General features: G+C 48.4%; 1 protein-coding gene across 4 annotated transcripts in view; it reads left to right on the top strand.

Moving 5' to 3' along the window:
- Positions 1-19,596, top strand: part of ptpn13 (protein tyrosine phosphatase non-receptor type 13) — a 63,234-nt gene that overhangs the window by 40,907 nt on the left and 2,731 nt on the right. For 2 of the 4 annotated variants that reach the window (XM_030341591.1, XM_030341592.1), the window contains exons 16-42: positions 733-915; positions 1,587-1,749; positions 2,197-2,686; positions 3,881-3,987; positions 4,351-4,440; positions 4,573-4,680; positions 5,135-5,266; positions 5,927-6,462; positions 7,236-7,373; positions 8,358-8,451; positions 8,996-9,081; positions 9,244-9,397; positions 10,710-10,927; positions 11,032-11,130; positions 11,529-11,923; positions 12,392-12,548; positions 12,872-13,027; positions 13,426-13,597; positions 14,160-14,370; positions 14,777-14,865; positions 15,005-15,066; positions 15,983-16,138; positions 16,724-16,877; positions 17,041-17,115; positions 18,012-18,118; positions 18,417-18,472; positions 19,043-19,134. In XM_030341591.1, coding sequence (XP_030197451.1) covers positions 733-915; positions 1,587-1,749; positions 2,197-2,686; positions 3,881-3,987; positions 4,351-4,440; positions 4,573-4,680; positions 5,135-5,266; positions 5,927-6,462; positions 7,236-7,373; positions 8,358-8,451; positions 8,996-9,081; positions 9,244-9,397; positions 10,710-10,927; positions 11,032-11,130; positions 11,529-11,923; positions 12,392-12,548; positions 12,872-13,027; positions 13,426-13,597; positions 14,160-14,370; positions 14,777-14,865; positions 15,005-15,066; positions 15,983-16,138; positions 16,724-16,877; positions 17,041-17,115; positions 18,012-18,118; positions 18,417-18,472; positions 19,043-19,134 — 4,480 coding nt within the window. The remainder of the gene's footprint in view (positions 1-732; positions 916-1,586; positions 1,750-2,196; positions 2,687-3,880; positions 3,988-4,350; positions 4,441-4,572; positions 4,681-5,134; positions 5,267-5,926; positions 6,463-7,235; positions 7,374-8,357; positions 8,452-8,995; positions 9,082-9,243; positions 9,398-10,709; positions 10,928-11,031; positions 11,131-11,528; positions 11,924-12,391; positions 12,549-12,871; positions 13,028-13,425; positions 13,598-14,159; positions 14,371-14,776; positions 14,866-15,004; positions 15,067-15,982; positions 16,139-16,723; positions 16,878-17,040; positions 17,116-18,011; positions 18,119-18,416; positions 18,473-19,042; positions 19,135-19,596) is intronic. The other 2 variants (XM_030341593.1, XM_030341594.1) reach the window with 2 other exon arrangements.

The following is a 19,596-nucleotide window of genomic DNA, read 5'->3' as shown; positions in this document are numbered from 1 at the left end:
ATGCGAAAAGAACAGGATTACATTACAAGAACCGCCCTACACTAGACACCTGAAGGCAAGCGAAAGAGAGGGCGACCCAAAGAAACCTGGCGTCCAACAGTGGAGAAAGAACTGAAAGCCATGAAGCAGACCTGGAGTTCTATCCAAAAGCTCGCCCAAGACAGGAGTGGAGTTCCTTTGTTGCTGCCCTAAATGCCACTGCATAAAGGGCAGTAAGATAAGACAGGAAGTTGCTTTTGTGTCTTTACTAGAAAAAACGTACAACTTTTTTTCGATCAACCACTGTCCTAATAATAAGAAGAATTCTATACATTTCTTCAAACTGGTTATGTTCAAATTTTACGTTTAGGGATATTAGCTGAAGCTTTTATCCAAAGCGACTTCATACTTCAACTATTCTTTCACACATGTACGGCACAGTCAAGCATGCAAGGCGACAGCCAGCTTGTTGGGAGCAGTTAGGGCTAGGTGTCTTGCTCAGGGACACCTCAGAAATCAGGAGGAGCCGGGGAAGGAACTAGCAACCTTCCGGTTGCAAGTCAACCAGCTCTACTTCCTGAGCTAAGCCGACCTTAACGTATAGTTTCTTTGAGGCTTGAAATCGAATTTAAGACAAGACGAAACCTGGCCAAGACAGCCTGAGAAAAACACATCAAACTCTGGTTTCCCCTTCCAACCCTCAGCTTTGTGTCACATCCTATGAAATAACACGACGCCGGTTTTGTGCTGCAGGTGAGCCAGCGGCTGACGGAGTACGGGGTGCACTTCCACCGCGTGCTCCCGGAGAAGCGCTCCCAGACGGGCATCATGCTGGGCGTCTACTCCAAGGGGGCGCTCATCTTCGAGGTGCTCAACGCCAACCGCACCCCCGTGCTGAGGTTCCCCTGGCGAGACACCAAGAAGATCTCCTTCACGGTGCGTACGGTGGGGTTAACATGGGGCTGGAGGCTGAAGATCTCCTTCACGGTGCGTACGGTGGGGTTAACATGGGGCTGGAGGCTGAAGATCTCCTTCACGGTGCGTACGGTGGGGTTAACACGGGGCTGGAGGCTGAAGATCTCCTTCACGGTGCGTACGGTGGGGTTAACATGGGGCTGGAGGCTGAAGATCTCCTTCACGGTGCGTACGGTGGGGTTAACACGGGGCTGGAGGCTGAAGATCTCCTTCACGGTGCGTACGGCGGGGTTAACACGGGGCTGGAGGCTGAAGATCTCCTTCACGGTGCGTACGGTGGGGTTAACATGGGGCTGGAGGCTGAAGATCTCCTTCACGGTGCGTACGGTGGGGTTGACATGGGGCTGGAGGCTGAGGAAGATGGGACATGTGGAGGAAGTCTAGATATAAATGAGAATACATATGCAAATATTCAAAAATATGTTTAAAGTTAATTGTGTGTAGTCATCATAATACATTTTATTAAATCAAAAATATATTTTGAAAGTCTACATATAAATGAAACATGATTAAACAAATAAACAACACTATATAATATATTCCGATACCAACCATACCACCTCATGAATAAAGGTCCATTTGGGGATTCTGAAATGCCTTCCTCCTCTTTGTTTCCCCTTTCATGTCTGCAGAAGAAGAAGATCTGCCTCCAGAACATGTCTGACGGCATCAAGCACCTGTTCCAGACGGACAGCAACAAGACGTGCCAGTACCTGCTGCAGCTGTGCTCAGACCAGCACAAGTTCCACCTGCAGATGAAGGCCCGGCAGAACAACCAGGAGCAACAGGAACTCGGTATGAGAGAGGGCCGTGTGCAGGGGCACACGTTATCACTTCACTTACACACTCACAGAGCTGGGGGAACTATGAATTAGAAGTAATGAATTGGCAAATGGCCTCAGGATTGACTGATTATGGGAATCAGTCAAACCTAATTAAAGTGCCGGTTAACCCGAAATAGTTTGTAATAGATGTTTATATCCTTATAGACTGATTATATCTTCTATGACCAAAAAAAGATAACATCATTTAGAAAAAAGGTCCGTCTCCACCAACCAGTTTGGCTCCATTCTTTCCGTTCTTCACCGCACGGAAATAATCTGCTTCCACCTTTCTTTCTTTTTTTCGGGTTGTTACCCAAAGTACAACGCAACTCGGTATTACATTAAGATTACTTGTTATCACTATTGGTAAGACAAAGGGTGCTCCCCTGACCCTGCCCCACGTCCCTCCCGTGTCCAGAGAACAGCCCCCTGGCCAGCATGCAGTACTCCCTGGACCCCCAGGGGGAGCCCCTGAGCCGGGCGGGCGGCCCCGGCAGCCTGACCCCCAGCTCCACGCGCTCGGACCCCGAGCTCTTCAAGAGGATCTCCTACTCAGAGGCGGCGCTCCACAAGGCGCTCTCGGGCCAGCTCACCCCCCAGGACGAGCCCCCGCTCTTCCCGGGCTTCGTCCCGGCCTCCTCCTCCTCCTCCTCCTCCTCGGCCATGCACACCAACCCCCGCCTGATGAGCCGCTCCCACCACAACCTGGGCCAGGTGCCCGAGTCCCCGGAGCACCGTGCCGCCGCCGCCGCCCTGGGGCTGGCTGCCGGTGGTGGGGGGGGGGTGTTGGGCTCCCATGGAGGCCTGGGCCCAGCGCTGTACCAGCAGAAGCAGCCCTACCAGCAGCACCAGCGCACCAGCTCCCACACAGACTCCCTGTCCTTCTCCGGGACGCACCCGCAGGACAAGTGAGTGGAGGACGCGTGGATACAGTGGTGTGGTGTACTGTGGTGAACGTGTGGACACAGTGGTGTGGTGTACTGTGGATACAGTGGAGTGGTGTACTGTGGATACAGCGTAGTGGTGTACTGTGGATACAGCGTAGTGGTGTACTGTGGATACAGCGTAGTGGTGTACTGTGGATACAGGGTAGTGGTGTACTGTGGATACAGTGGAGTGGTGTACTGTGGATACAGTGGAGTGGTGAACGTGTGGATACAGTGGAGTGGTGAACGTGTGGATACAGTGGAGTGGTGTACTGTGGATACAGTGGTGTGGTGTACTGTGGATACAGTGGTGTGGTGTACTGTGGTGAACGTGGAAAGGATAAAGAGATGAAAAGGAAGACATATTTATTGTTACATTATATTACAATTATTCATTTATTTAATTATATGTAATATTACTACAGTTAGGGTCATCCTATTCCGATTGGCTGCCGTGCATCACCCAAATGGGTGCTACATACTGGTGGTGGTTAGTGAGGTCCCCCCCCCCTTCACTGTAGGCGTCTTTGAGTGTCTAGAAAAGCGCTAAATAAATTCAATGAATTATTATTATTATTATTATCCTGATTGATCATATGCGTTCCAGGGGTCTGCATTATTTCAAATAAAGGCACACCTCTGCCTTTAACCATTCCCAATCAATGGCCGACATTACAAACAACTGTCAGATTCAACTACCGACCAGATGTTCCCTTGACAACGCAGACACGCCAGAGGCGCCGCGTTACAGATTAAAGTCGTTTACATTCTAGGTATTCTAGTAGCTAATAAACCATTCACAGCTTTATTCCTTCAATATTTATCCAACGCCTCGAGGCTCCTGCCTTCTAGACTTCTTTTAAAGTCATGGCCCCCTTCGGCAGTACACACTACACAGCTGGTCCGGATAACCGCTAGCTGTTGGTTCGCTGGTCCTCACCAGGCGACTGGGGAGACCCGGGGGGTCCACACATGAACACTCCGCTATCCGGGAGACTTGCTAAACCCCGCGGGGACACGTTGACTCAGGTAGACGGGAATAAGGTCCACCTGACCAGGTTACTTCATCCAGCGATTAATTAATGAAGGGGCCGGCGCTTCAACCATGAACCACGACATCCTGACACGCATAAAAACCTGGTGACGTGACCTCTGACCTCCTCTGACTACCTCCAGAGGGTTTGGCCCCGCCCCCACCAGCAGCAGCCCTCTCTGGAACGCCGGGCGGTTCCAGAAGGAACCGGACTCGGCAGACGACGCCGCGGGCCAGGCCTACGTTGTAGGTGAGGACCTGTTGAGCTCGCCAGGTAGCGTGGGGTGCTAACAGTGGGACGGTATCCACACGGCCCCACCCTGTCTGAGCTACGGGGCTTCTGCTGTCGTGGGCTGCTGCACTGCCTTGGGCCCTCAGTAAATAATTCAGCTTCCTGTTCCTCCCCAAGTCAACCGACACCAGCTAGCTTGTGTCGTGTGAACACTTTAATGTGGAAGGAGATAACACAAATTTTGCAATATATTCATTGGAGCGCTGTCCTCTCCTAGATCTAATGTATATATATATATATATGTATATATATATATATATATATATATATAAATTACTTCTTACTTGGTGTTTAATGTCTGTAATATCCTTCTTCACACAGAACCCCTCAAGAAAAAGCTCAATGCCCTGCCATCGCCCGAGAGAGAGATCAAAACAGTCAACCTGAAGAAAGACGTTAAATACGGCCTGGGTAAATCCTCATGCTTATAGTTTGAAGAGAGCTCTAGCAGCGCACAGCCACTCTTGATGCCGTCCACACCACCTCTGGTTGTTGTTGTTGTTGACTTTGTTGTTTGAACATGAATGTGTGTGTTTTGTGTAGGCTTCCAGATCACGGGGGGAGAGGACTCTGGTCGGATGGACCTGGGGACCATCGTCAGCGCCATCACCCCAGGAGGCCCGGCGGACCTCAACAGCTGCCTCAAACCCGGTACGTAACTCTCAGACTATGATTTAATGTTGGATTAATTTGGACTAGATTAAGTCATGCAGCAGAGACACTCAAATATAAAGTGACCTACAAGTGAGGCTTAGTACAATCACAATGGGAGAAGCAGAGAAAGAAGGGTTGCGCAACCAAATGTTAACAGCAGCAACCTAAATCAGAAACCGAGGTTCTGTTTTTGATGTTTGGGTGTGTACTGTTTACATGTCAGAGGAACACAGACGTTATCCTTCTAAATTCAACTTAAGAGATAACTGAAACAAACGGCTCTACTCGCTACTATTTATCGCCCCAGCATCAACTTAGCAGTCATATTAACTAAAGTGTGTGTGTGTGTGTGTGTGTGTGTGTGTGTGTGTGTGTGTGTGTGTGTGTGTGTGTGTGTGTGTGTGTGTGTGTGTGTGTGTGTGTGTGTGTGTGTGTGTGTGTGTGTGTCCAGGCGACCGGCTGCTCTCGGTGAACAGCGTGAGCCTGGAGGGCCTCCCGCACGCCGCCGCCGTGGAGGTCCTGCAGAGCGCCCCTGATGACATCACGCTGGTGGTGTCCCAGCCCAAGGAGAGCCTCTACCAAGGTACAGCGGCGGTGGGGGGGGGCAGCCAGCTGTGGGTACACTGGTAGAGCGTGTCCCTGGGTCCTGAGTGCTTCAGTCCTCAGCTGAATGTCCAAACCCTTTTGGTTTGTTTTTGTTTCCATCATTTGGAATAATTCCGTAGCTTCCAAACGTGAACACAGCGATCTTATTACTTCCTTCAAATTCCTGCCGTTTAAAAATAACATTCCTTTTCAATATGATTCTTAAATTCCAGTACAAACGTACAAAATAATAATGAAACCACCAGGGTATCATCGTTAAATAGGTCACAATAAAGGTGTACATGTACGCATTATACATACACTACTATTCCAAGCTATTCTAATACAGCAGCCTCCGTTCTGTCCAATAAGCCTGTTTTATCAATGTTAGAAACCTTAACCTTTAATAAATGAAACACATGAACCATCTCTCATATCCTCACATCCTTACTGGTTCCTAGTTAACTTTTTATTCATTTAGTCATTAAATGCTTTTATACAAAACTACTTTCAGTGAATCAGATACAGTCGTTCAGGTAAGGGTTCCTTAGGTAGGGGTTAGATAGGCAGGTTGGAGGTCTCTAGCCCCTACACTATCCTGCCCCCCTTTACAATACCACCACTACCACTATTAATATTCTATGTTTATTTTCTCCAGGAACACCCTTGGCCTATGGTGCATACCAGGCCGTGCCATCGGTCAAAGTTCCTTCCACCCTCCAGAGGCAGGCACTTGACCTCGACTCTTCCTCGGAGGAACTCGTGGACGCAGAAAGCCCCCGGCCCCATCCCCGCTCCCACGCCGCTGCCCCCCACACGCCCACCCCTCCTCCGTCCTCCGCCTCCCCTCTCCGCCACAACACCAGCTTGAGCTCCCAGGACTCCAGGGCCAGCAGCAGCAACGCCAGCCACTTCCCCACGAAGCCCACCACCACGCCCAACGGAATCCTCCAGAAGCTGGTGAAGCTGGAGGCAGAGGGGAACGTCGCCCTCGACCCATCGAGTCCCAACCAGCAGAGTACAGCAGAAGCCGGGCCTGTGGTCCCGGAGGTACTGCCGCCTGCCCTCCCGCCGAAAACCAGGAAGGCCAAAGTCCCGGAGGCGCCCAAGGTGACGGAAACCTCAGACTGGGGGGACTCGGACATGGACGAGGACACCTGCTCTAGTGGTCCCGAGAAACAGGGGCTGGGAAAGGTGTGTTCCCCGCGTGTCTGCTGAGAGTCGTTTGTTTAGAGCTCACTCGCTTGCCTAGAGACAATGCACCTTGTGTGTCCGTTCTGGAATCGAATAGATAAGTGAGTGTCGCGCACGGTCACAGCAGGTTGGAGAAACCGTAGGTACCTCCGTCTGAGTGGGAAGGAGCGTTTACGTCACCCTCGGAGTTCTGAACTTACTGAACCGTCTGAATGTCGGGCTTGGATCAAGATGGTGTCAAATAAAAGATTTCTTGTATTTTATGTTGTTTACTGTTAATTCGACCGATAGTTCATGTTATTTACAATCACCATCGTAGACCAAATAAACCCAAACTGTTTTTGACTTTATTTTGCAGAATAATATATTTTACTCCTTCCGACGGCTCCTATCTGCGTCGGTGCGTGAACGCTTTATAGTGTTCCCACTTCCCCGATTTCTCCCACATGGCGGGAACACAAATTTCTATCTGTTGCATAATTACACTATACATACACATGTATAGTGTATTTGCAAGATGACGATAATATTCTACAACTCTTAATCACATGCGTTCAATCATCTCTCCGATGCTTGACCTGACTACCGTGACGTACATGTGCTTGTCATTGCATTTCCGATGCCAATACAAGTGAACCCCCCCCCCCCCAAACTGCAGCAGTACAGTACAGTACTGCGTGCTGCATGCTAACCCTCCCCCCCTTTCTTCCCACGTCTCTCCCTCTGCATGTCCCTGCCTGTGACGTGGTTTCCCCTGTTCTGTGTGTTCGCAGGACGCGTACGGCAGTGCAGAGCACTTAAGTGGTAAAAGCCCAGGGGTCAGTAGTCTCCTCCCGGGAGATCTATTTGACGTTGAGCTGTCCAAACAGGACAGCGGCCTGGGCATAAGTGTCACGGTACTGTTCGGCAAGGTTTTTCACCCTCTTCGTTTTTTCCTCCCACCCCTTCCCTTCCTCTCTCACTGTTTTGACTGTCGTGCGCTGCTGCTGCTGCTGCTGCTGCTGCTGCTGCATGGTTGGCTCTCTATTGGCTCTCTCTCGGCTCTCTATTGGCTCTCTCTCGGCTCTCTATTGGCTCTCTCTCGGCTCTCTCTCGGCTCTCTATTGGCTCTCTATCGGCTCTTTATCGGCTGGTGCACCTGGTGTGAGGCGGGGCTTAGTGTCAGGGTGTGGGGGGCTTTCTGTGTCTGTTTTCTGAATCTTACTCTCTTGTGCATGTTTTATTTTTTTTTGGTGATGGGGGGGGGGGGGATGGATTTACCGAGAAATAGACAGTTGTTTTTGAACAGGTGGTCCTCGGGTGTTGAATCGTTGCTGTGTTTATCACGTACACATGTGGATTTGATTCTATTGACTCGGAGAGCCGAGGTTCTCAAACAAGGGTACTTATCAATAATACAATTGTAATTTTTAGCGATAATATAATCATTATAGTAACCATTTATTCCAGCCATTTTTATTTAATTTTTTAACCTTATGAGCACTAGCTAGAAGATGCATGTGAATAGCTAGGGGAGGCAATTTAGAGAAACCATTCAGAGGAGATTCTGAAAGTATCCAACTGCATAGAGGAAGGGGAAGACTCATGCACAATGAGTAAAGGGCAAGAGTGCGCACAGGTGGCTGGGTAGTTGGGTAGGTAGACAGGTAGGTCAGCCATCCGATGATTTTATTCTGGGGCAGTGGATGTTTAGGTTGCTTTCGGCATGTAAAGAGAATTTCAACAAATAGGCCAAAATGCTTGTAAAAGACACTGTCTACCCTAGCTTTAGCCTCAGTCATCGAGTCGCATCACAGTCATTCAGGTTGCCCCCGCCCCCTCCCCAGCCCAATAAAATACAACCGTATATACTGTGCTCCCTTTGATTGGCCTAAACTCTGTCTGTCTCCTCTTAGGGCGGGGTCAACACGACTGTCCGTCACGGGGGAATCTATATTAAAGCCATCATACCAAATGGAGCCGCGGAGATGGATGGCAGAATACAGAAAGGTATGGACAAGAGTAGTGTTGTATAAAATCATCAACATATACTAGAATATGATGGTTTGATTAAATACATCAAGGTAAAGCATGTGTACATTTACATCATACACAATATATACTGTACGTTTTTGGTTTTATGTTCATGTTTTTACAAAGTAAATAAAACAAATAAAGAGCGAGAGAAAAAGTCAATATGATACAATGTCCATTTCACTTAAATGTATCCTAATATAAATCCCATAAAGCCATCAAATCAGGTTATAAAACGGTGCCGGTGGGTCAATTCCATAAAATGCAGAGGCAGACTATAGAATGTTAGCATCATAAATAAAAACTGCTTGAGCTTATATCAAATGCCATAACCATCATTTCAAACCATCTTTTAAGATGTGATATAGCGGTATTTGTAAATGACTTGATTTCAATATTGTTTCTCTGGTTGATCATGCAACCATATTATGGTACATGAATATAGGGTTTTTCGTCTGTATTGTCTATGTGCTGTGTGTATGGTTGCCTGATGGTCATGGTGTTTCCTCTACCTGACCAGGTGACCGCGTGGTGGCGGTGAACGGTAGAAGCTTGGAGGGGGCCACGCACGCCGAGGCAGTAGAGGCCCTCAGAGACACCAAGAAGGTCAGACGCACGCACGCACGCAGGCACGCACGCACGCATATTTATGTCCATAGGATATACATCACTGTACCCCACCAATAGACCGCGAACCAGGGTTTTTCTTTCTAACTACACTTCAGCTGGACATGCATTGATCTCTCTGTTGTTTATTTCACGTCTCAGAGCGTGCACTTGCTGCTGGAGAAGGGCCAGCCGCCGACGGACAGCGTGCATGCCCCTCTCACGCCACGCTGCACGCCCCCCAAAGTCCGCGACCGTGCCCCGCCCAAGACCGCCCCACCCAAGACCCCCCCGCCGTACGGCTTCGTCACCGACGGTAAGACCAGCGGGGCGAGGAACAATGCATTACGTTGCATCACGTTATTGAGCTGACGCTTTTAGGCCAAGTGGCTCAGATGTTATTCCACTCAACCCTCAAGAATCATCATGCGAGGAGATGAAATGAATCTAATGTGCAGACAGCTTCAAGTGCTACATTGTAGAAAAGAATTAGAAATGTATTTATTTATTTTAATTTTAATTTTCAGATGAGAACACATGAGGTTTCAGTGTGAGGGTTTCTGCTGTCCTGATGTCAGGGGGGACTTGTTCCACCATTGCAGAGCCAGGACAGCCAACACTCTGTTGAGCTGGCCACCTCGTAGTGAGGGAGTGGCGGACGCTTGGCGAGACTCAGCACGGAGGGAACCAGTGGTTGGGTTGTGTTGGATGCTGCTAGTCGTCACTTTTGATTATATGTTTTGGGGCTTTATGGTTCTAGAGTCGCTCTGGATAAACGAGGTCGCAAATTGAGTAAAGGTCAATCTGAATCTGACTGTTTTAATTTGTTTGTATGAAGATAAGGTTTATCGATAAGTGTTACATTTCCTAATGAGAAGGTATGAGAGCCATAACTATGCTTGTTTCTTTTTAAATCCGGATAATAATTTGTTCATTGTTCATTCGAAGGTCCTGAGTAAGGAGTACATGTCTAATTAATTTACTTTCTTACTTTAAGTTAGCTAATTTTTTGAGCTATTGGGTGTTTGACAGGGCTTTCTCATCTTATTTTTTTAATAAACAGAATTTAACATCATTGTTTGTGATGCTGATATCTCCATAGATCCAGATCTTGGATGAATACCATTACTTCCATCAACTCTTCTATTCCTTCTTACTTACATTCCAGATTTCAGCTCTAACCCTAGCATGCAGTATGCTTGTTGAGGGCTGTCTACTAGTTAGAACCTTTCACAGCTTGAACCTCTCTCTGCCACAACTCACTGCAGCCTGGGTGAACTGCTACTTACGCCACACAGGGCAGATTAAAAAGAATTCGGGGGCAAAAATGTCGACAAACGTCGCCCAAAAAACCTGTTCCATAAAGTGGATAAACCACAGAGCGGGTGTTCCCGTTATTTCTATGCAGTGACCCACCTGTGGGGCCTATTTTGGCTCCACAGAGACCACCAAATATTAGATGCAGTAAAATAAGCCTTCCATTCTCATCCCCAACTACAAAGGGAGACAATGAACAGGTATATTGTTCATCGATACAGTAACCCTCTGTCACGCATAACTCCTCCGCATGCAGTACGCCGACGGCTTTACGCTCAACCCCCGGCTCCTCTTCCCTCTCTCTCCCCCAGACAACGTGTTCGACGTGTGCCTGCTGAAGAACACCTCGGGCCTGGGCTTCAGCTTCAGCCGCGAGGACCGCGTCCCGGGCGAGACCCCCGGCGCCTCCAGCATGGTCCGGGTCAAGAAGCTGTTCCCCGGGCAACCGGCGGCGGAGAGCGGCCGCGTCAACGTGGGCGACGTCATCCTGCGCGTCAACAAGACCTCCCTCAAGGGGCTCTCCCAGCATGTACGTCGCGCCTAGTCCCGCCCCCCCCAACAGGAAGTGATGGCGCTCTGGTCTGATTGGTCAAATCATTTGCAGTGCTTGATTGTGATTGTGTGTGTGTGTAGGAGGTGATCTCTGCTCTGCGGGGGGCCGGCCAGGAGGTGGTGTTACACCTCTGCAGGCCTGAACCAGGCCTTCTCCCGGACATGGACGCCTCCATCTTGGTAGGCATCCACAGTTCATCACTCGTGTGTTTACCTGCAGAGGCTTTACCTTCAGGACCCCTCGCTCTATATTCAGTACAGTAGTAGCACAGGCAGGGCTTTCAAGGCTCTAGCGTTGCTTTCCATAAAGACGTCCACAATTTATTTACATCGATTAATTCACTTATTCCAACTGATGTACTGATTCTATACTATTTACTGAATTGAATTGATTGTATTTTAAATATTATTTTCACTGTTTTCATCTTACATAGTAAATTTTTTTATGAAATTATATTGTTGAGAGCCATTCAAACAGTTAGCATTATGACTGCTAGTATTAGTAGTACCACTTTTGAGTGTGTTTGTGTGTGTGTTCCCGATTCAACCCCCCTCTCTCTCTCTCTCTCTGGTCCCAGACCCCCAAACCCTCCCCCCGCAAGGAGCTGTCAGTCCCCAGGCCCCAGCCCAGCCCCAGACTGGCCCGGACGTCCTCCCCCAGCCAGGGGGAGCCCTCGGGGGGGCTGGGCCCCGTGCAGGAGGCCCTGGAGCGGCTCCTGCAGCACAAGAACCCCGGGCGGCGCAACAGCTACAGCGACAGCACGGAGGAGGGCGGGGACGAGGAGGAGGAGGCCTTCAGCCCCGAGCGCAGCCGGCTGGAGGGCTGGGACAACAGCATCTACAAGACCCCCAGCGGTATCCTGGGGGGGGGCAGGGGCCGCTTCGAGGGCCCCGGGCCCCTGGATGACAGCACACACTCGGCCTTCTACTCCCCGAACCTGTCCATGGAGCGGTCCAGTCTGTCCAGCCGCAGGTGTGTGTGTGTGTGTGTGTGTGTGTGTGTGTGTGTGTGTGTGTGTGTGTGTGTGTGTGTGTGTGTGTGTGTGTGTGTGTGTGTGTGTGTGTGTGTGTGTGTGTGTGTTGGGATAAACTTCATGTTTTGACTTCACTTCATGGCTATAATGTATCTATTATATTTCTGTATAGAGCTGCTGAAAAGTAATTGAATAAAACATATATTTTTTAAACCTATTTAAAACAAGTTACAGTTCAAGTTTGTATGAAGAAATATATTTAAGCCCATTCGCAAGCGATGATCCTTATCTGATAATTCATTGCTGCTATTTTAATAAAGATGATCCCATACTATTTTGGAATGTGAATTCATAAGCAAAACGTATGATCAGTTGGCTGAGGTTGGTCTAGTAATCTACGCTCATGGATTATGAAGTGATAAAAGAAGAGCTGTTTTCCTGAGTTCACTTTCTGCTTTTCTGACCAGGGTTCACTCCCCTCTGTCAGCTGAGCTGGAGTCGCCCACCCAGCCCATGATGTCCTCCCCCACGTCCCCCAGCCCCGACCCCCTGCCTCCCCCGCTCCCCTTACCCCTCAACCTCACCATACCCGGGAACGGACAGGACATGGACGACCTGGTCCCGGTAAGAACAAGACTGAGTGCGCCCGCCTTCCAGGAAAGGAATAAATATGAGGTTAATATGTTTTAAGGCTCTTTTTGTAGTTCAAAAGTATGTTGAGATTAGAGCACACTTTGTTGAAATGCTTTTAATACTTCTTAAATTTAACTCATGGATGAAAACTAGTTTTTACCCGGTTTTCTTTTCTTTTCTTTTTTGATTGTGCATCTCCGCGGCTCCATTTGGTATGATGGCTTTAATATAGTCTGTTTTGTCCTAAAGCGACTTCATTTACTCTTTATTATGACCTCCTTACCGGTGATGGTACTCTGTGTTTTCTCTGCCAGGAGGTGGAGCTGAAGGTGTCCCTGGTGAAGTCGGAGAAGGGCAGCCTGGGCTTCACCCTGACCAAGGGCAACGACCAGGGCTGCTACATCCACGACATCATCCAGGACCCGGCCAGAGGGGACGGACGGCTGCGATCTGGAGACCGCATGATCACCGTAATGACACTCACTCACTCACTCACTCACTCACTCACTCACTCACTCACTCACTCACTCACTCACAGATTAGCTCCTTAGGTGCCCTTTTTTAATATTCAAAATTCTATTCTTATCACCCGTTTCCCTTAACCAGTTCTCTTACCTTCTTTTTTTTAAGTTATTGTTATGACTTTTACTTGTTGTAGACAGCCAAAGTCGCCTTGCTGTATTTTCGTATATATGTCCTTTTTAGGACCAGGTTAAGGCCCTCAGTCCTCTTGCTCTCGGACACAGAGTGCAGAAACGGGCATCGAACCCACTACCCTTTTAAAGGGCCTAGACAGTCCACTTTGGTCGGTTCCCCTCCTGTGAACCCATGAGTCCTCTGACGTGCTGAAACCCTCTGGGGGCTCCAGGTGAACAACACGGACGTGTCCAGCATGGGGCACACGGAGGTGGTGAACCTGGTGCGGGCCGCCCCGGCAGTGGTGGACCTGACAGTGGGCCGCGTCCTGGAGGCCCCCAAGGGCCCCGTTGAGGCCCACCTGCTCCCCGACATCTGCTTCAGCGGCGACACGGAGACACTCGGTAGGGGACCGCTTGACCTCACTTTGAAAACATGTGTCATGGGGTTGTCATTAACGAATGTTTTTAACTTGCAAAAGAGTTGGTGTAAAATAAACACAAAAGCAAAGATATTAAAAGATTTCCTTTGGATGTGTTTTGGATATCTTTTTGCTTTGTGAAGGACTTCCCTAAAATGACTCGATGTTCCACGAATTGCACAGCCGCCAGACTTGATTTGAAGAAGAACCAATGCTCCTTTACTATAGATACTTCACTAACCCATGAAGTTCCCCATTCCGCGACCGGTTGGTCGTGTTTACCCCAGCGCGATGCTAATCAGTCGGCCGGCCACCATGGGAAAATGGATGGATGTTATGTGGGCGCCGGCTTAAGGTTTCGTTTTTCACAGGGCTGGCGTCTTTTTTTCTTTACGCGCCTACGATATTTCCGAGTCATTACTTGTGTCGCCCTTGAAACCATTTTGCGACGTCGTCGAAACGCGGCGCAATCCCCGGGAAGTGGTCGGTGAGACTCTTCCAGGCCGTCTTCCCTGGTCCGACGTCTGCGTCCCCTCTTCTCCCAGGCCTGGTGCTGGACGGGGGCTGCGACAGCCCGTACGGCGTGCTGTTCGTCAAGGAGCTGCTGCCGGGCTCCCTGGCCGCGTCGGAGGGCAGCCTGCGGCCCCTGGACCTGGTGCACTACATCAACGGGGCCCCCGTGCAGGAGCTGACGCTGAGCGAGAGCCGCCGACTGATGGAGCTGAAGCCCAGCGAGCTCACGCTGAAGGCCACCAGGTGAGGCCCTCCCTCTGGCCCACAGAGAGGAGGACAGGCTGGAGACGCCCACTGATCCATTTATTTTAGTAAAAAAAATAAAGAAATGTGCACCTCCTATTTTACTATATCTATTTTTTTTCTTTTTTTTCTTTTTCTTTTTTCTTTCTATTTTTTTCTTTCTTTAAAAAAAAACAACTTAACTTTCATCAACGTTTTTCTCTGCATACATTTTTCTACTTTTGACTATGTTTTTTGTGCTTCTTACATCTCATACGTCTTTAAATTTGATACTCTATAATGCTTTGGCTGTGCTCGTAGCTTTGCACTTTAGTTTTTGCTGACTTTGTTGTTCTGGAGCCAGATCTGTAGAGTAGATTGAGTCGTGGTCATGTGTTGAACGCTGGCTCTGTTCTCCATCTTAAAGGGATGGGAAGGCGGTTACTCCTGGGCTTCAGAAAAGCGTTTCGTTTCTCAACAACAACGTGAGCGCCAACGTCTCAAACAGCATGAATGGTATGTTGAAATGGGGAAATGAAAACTGAATATATTGCACATTATATTATAACTGTTCTGATGTACTTCTTTAAAAAGATTTCCTGTTGATGATGCAGTTATTTTAGAAAAAAAAAAAATATATATATATTTTCTAAAGGTTTTCTGCAAGGGAGTGACCATAGCGAAGAGGACTGTCTGTCAACACTTTGTCCGATAGAGGTAAATGCAAACTCAAATTGTTTAAATTTTCCAATGTTTTCTGGGGCCAATGTTGTTGAATGTATTTGTAGCATGCAGTGTATATTGCACTAAATTAAATGGCCTTATTTATAGGGCTGGGTATTGCCAGGTACCTCACAATTCAATTAAATTCAGATTCTTCAGGTCGTGATTCGATTCAATTTCGATTTGATATTGATCCAATCGCTTCGATATCGACTAAATAATCATTCTAAATATTATTTAGAATGAACCATTTCAAAATTAATTAACAATTTCATTGTGCTTTAATTATCTAAAATGGCATACAACATTGTATAGTATTGTTCCTGAGCTAAACTTGCAGCATAAAAGTAATAATCATAACATGGACAAATGTAAGTGCATGTAAATCTAGGCATACTCGTTTCTAGATCAAAATGACTAGACTTGTGATCTAGAACACACAATCACTTATCTTTTCTTTTTGGAAATAATCGATTCAAAGAAATTCTGAATCGAGAACAGATAAATTGCAGTGCATTGATGAATCGATATTTTTACCCATCCCTACTTATTTACATAATTTATGTTTACCTGAGGCTTTACAGGAATACACTTATTGCTTTTTTTCTAATAGCTTCTAATCATTGAAGAAATATTTTAAAAGGATATCTTTCATAATGGATAATGGATTTCTGCAATACCTAAAGGCTTCTTGAATAAAACACAATTGTAAATCTTGAAGTGCTCATAATGTCTTCTATTACTGATCTATAATTTAACAGTACCGCTTTATCTGTAAAAAATAATTTGCATACTTTTAAAGCGTTTCAGTTGATGTTCTTTGGCCTGATCTATAACATTTGGCTGTCAATTCTTTCCTTGGTCTGATAAGTGTCGGAGCACCATGAACACGGGTTCTGCTCTGTTCCAGGAGGAGATCACCAGGCTGCAGTTGGACAAGCCGCCTGAAGGGGGCCTGGGCTTCTCCGTGATTGGAGGAGAGAGGGGCATCTTCGTTAAGTCCGTGACCCCGGGGGGCTTGGCCGACGCCTCGACCAAGCTCCGGGTGGGGGACCGCCTGCTACGGGTAGGTTACGTTAACATGGCAGACTATGGGCAGAGGGGTTAGCTGGTGTGCTGGCACTGGGTCGGCGCAGGGTAATGTAGCGGCACCTGGTCGAAGGGTCCCGGGTACGACCCCCCCGTCCACAACATGCCTGGAGACCTACGGATGCCTGCCAGACCCCACCGTTCTCCTTAACACCATGAGGCGGAGTTTACTCCTCGATCCCGTTGGATGAAGCCTCTACTAAATGACTCCGCTGCTTCCGTTCGCCGTGGTTTCTCTATGTTGTCAGGGTTTCGGCGGGGTCCATAAAAGGTTTAAATTGTAGGCCTTAAAACGTCTTAAAATGTATTCAATACGATTTGACGGGTCTTAAACATGTATTGGATTATGAAGTTATTACCAAGAAGTCTGAATAACTTCAGTCTCGCCTTTTAAATTTGTTGATTTAAAAAAACGGACGGTTGGAAGCGAAAAATGGACGCTTCCAAAGCAGCCTTACTATACCGTGCCATATAGATGGCCCCGGTGGGAATCGAACCCCCGACCCTGGCAGTGTTTACCCCCCCCCCCCCGGTCGAGCCTCATCCTGTGCGGTGTCCCCAGGTGAACGAGGAGCTGATGACGGGCGTGTCCCACACCAAGGCAGTGACCACCATCCGCCGGGCCAAGGGCCTGGTGCAGCTGGTAGTGAGCCGGCCCCCGGACCACCACCTCAGCTACCTGCCCATCACCTCGGACAAGTGCAACGGCAACGCAGGTAGGTGGGGGGGACCCGCAGCCCCAACACACGCAGCAGTGGGCTGCATGGTAGAGCTACGGGTTGATCCTGGACCCTATCTGGACTGGGATGCACAAGAGTATACCGTCAGGAATTGATGTATATATATAAATGTATAACAGTACTTTGTTTGTTCTTTTAGATGTGAGTGAAGACAGTGGAGTCAAGACCAAGATGGGTACCCCGCGGGACGGCCTTCCTTCCATACCCCCAATAGGTAGAGCTACTGTACTGTACTGAACCACCTGGTACTAACCCCACCCCACTGTCCTAGGTAGAGCTTCAGTACTGTACTGAACCACCTGGTACTACCCCCCCCTACTGTCTTAGCTTCAGTACTGTACTGAACCACCTGGTACTAACCCCACCCCACTGTCCTAGGTATAGCTTCAGTACTGTACTGAACCACCTGGTACTAACCCCACCCCACTGTCCTAGGTAGAGCTTCAGTACTGTACTGAAACACCTGGTACTAACCCCACCCCACTGTCCTAGTATAGCTTCAGTACTGTACTGAACCACCTGGTACTAACCCCACCCCACTGTCCTAGGTAGAGCTTCAGTACTGTACTGAACCACCTGGTACTACCCCCCCCCCCTACTGTCCTAGCTACAGTACTGTACTGAACCACCTGGTACTAATAACTATTGACTTATTCTTCATTTGTGTACATGAAACTCTTCCGGATTGCCACTTAAAAGAAAAACAAAACCCTCAATCAACTTATTTTTTTATGAAAAGTGACATAAGTGCTATGGATGGATCCTGGTCCAAATGTCACCTAATATGGACGTGGTTTTAATAAGCATAGTATAACCTGTAAACATGGACTCAAACCGCCCCTCTATTGGTTAAACACATGCTATTACATGAGTTGCCTGTTATTGACGGCTTTTGGTCACCAGGTTACGTCAATAAAACATTGGGCCGTCACCACCCTCCCCCCCGCCCTCATAGATCTGAGCAGAAGCCTGTCGTGCAATATAGCCCCGCCCCTTCATGAATAAAGATCTACCAGCCATGAGAGAGCAGGAGTCACATGAGTCAGTATGCCGGGGTTTGGTTTCCCCTTGACGTCCCCCCGGTCCCCAGCACTGTGCTCCCGTCCACAGACTACGACCAGCCCGGCGCCGGGGGCCGGAGGGGCAGCGAGCAGACCACCGAGCTGTCGGAGGACACGGACTGCGACGGCTCCTCTCTACCTGAGGACTCACCTGAGGTACGCGTAGCACAGACGTCAGTGCGCTGCTGCCATGGTGCTGCTGAGTCCTCGTCCACCCGTCGTTTCTAAAAGGCCTTTGTGTTTACAGTCATGACAATGAGCCTGTGCTTACAATGCCAAACTCAGCTTCTCATTTTCATTTAACCACACACACACACACCCCCAACACGCCCAGTAGTCCATACTTCCACAGCGGATGAAGTTCCCCCTCATCTATAGTTTATTGTTGTGGCCGTTTTGGGTGCATCGAAATGTGACGCCAAACTGAACTGGGCTTCTTCGCGGCGCGTTGCAGGGCTCCCGGAAAGTGGACTGGAAAGAGGAGAGTGTGGATGACTTGATGAACGAGAAGTAAGAAGATTTGCTATTTTCTAACCATTACATTGGTGGTTGAACACTCAGGCTGATAAAAAGGCGCCGTAAGCGATGCCGTCGTTTGGGCTAAGTTTTTGTCCATTTTTGCAGTTGGCACTCCCCTCCCTCCTTCCTACCTCAACACACTTTCCCAACGATTGTATGCTAAACCGATATAAATGTTGTTCTTACATGACTCCTTTCTCTTTTTACTGCCGGCTTTCTTTTCCTATTCATTTCCTTCAGGTCTTTTGGTTTTGCTTGCCGTGTTTGATTGTGTGAGCCCTTCCTGGCAGCACTCGAACCTCCCAAGTCGCTTTGCCTGTTCGCTAATTGTCAGTCCACACTGAACTCGCCTCTCTGTGGAGTGCTCTCTCCTGATTGGATAAAGTAGCCATGGGATACCAGAAAACAAATGATGTGTTTACTGCAGAGTGAAGGGACTGCAAGACCAATGTTGCTGACCAAACACCATAGCGGCCATTGCTGTCAGAACATAGTCGTTCAACTCTTATTTGACATAAATACAGCCCCCTTGACCGTGCTGTGTGTTGTCGTTGCCCCCAGCTACCTGCAGATGAGCGCGGGCCAGCCCGAGGAAGACGCCATCACGTGGGGGAGTGACGAGCTTCCCATGGAAGACATGAGCAGGCCGGACGGTGAGCGCTACGCGTTGATTGGTTATCACATGTTCAATCAGGGTTACCAGAAGACCGAGGACCAATCAGAAATGAGTTGGGGCCTGTTCTCAAGAACCGGCTTATAGGTTGATTGTTGTATCGTCTCTATTGGCTCACAGAGGTAAACTGCTAAACATACGGAGGATATGGGTTCAGCAAGTGGCCGATGGTTAGCAGCTTCTGTTTGAGTTAACGGAATGATTCAGTTTGCCGATCTTTTTTTCCACTGGATCAGTTTGTAGGGTACTGTGAATAAAGATGTTTTTCTCGATCCTGTAGGTCAGTTTGAATAAATGGGGTGTTATAACCTCTGTAGTACTATAAGTAATTGATAGGGGTTCATGGTTTGGATTTAGATAACTTAAGTGGTAGTGGGGGGGAAAGTGCTTGTTACAATTACTTATATTAGTAAAAAGAACAGATTTGGCAAATGCTACAACC

Source organism: Gadus morhua, chromosome 19 (assembly GCF_902167405.1).
Source record: "Gadus morhua chromosome 19, gadMor3.0, whole genome shotgun sequence".
Taxonomy (NCBI): domain Eukaryota; kingdom Metazoa; phylum Chordata; class Actinopteri; order Gadiformes; family Gadidae; genus Gadus; species Gadus morhua.
The sequence above is the reverse complement of the archived record's forward strand: the minus strand, read 5'-3'. Positions and strand labels throughout refer to the sequence as shown.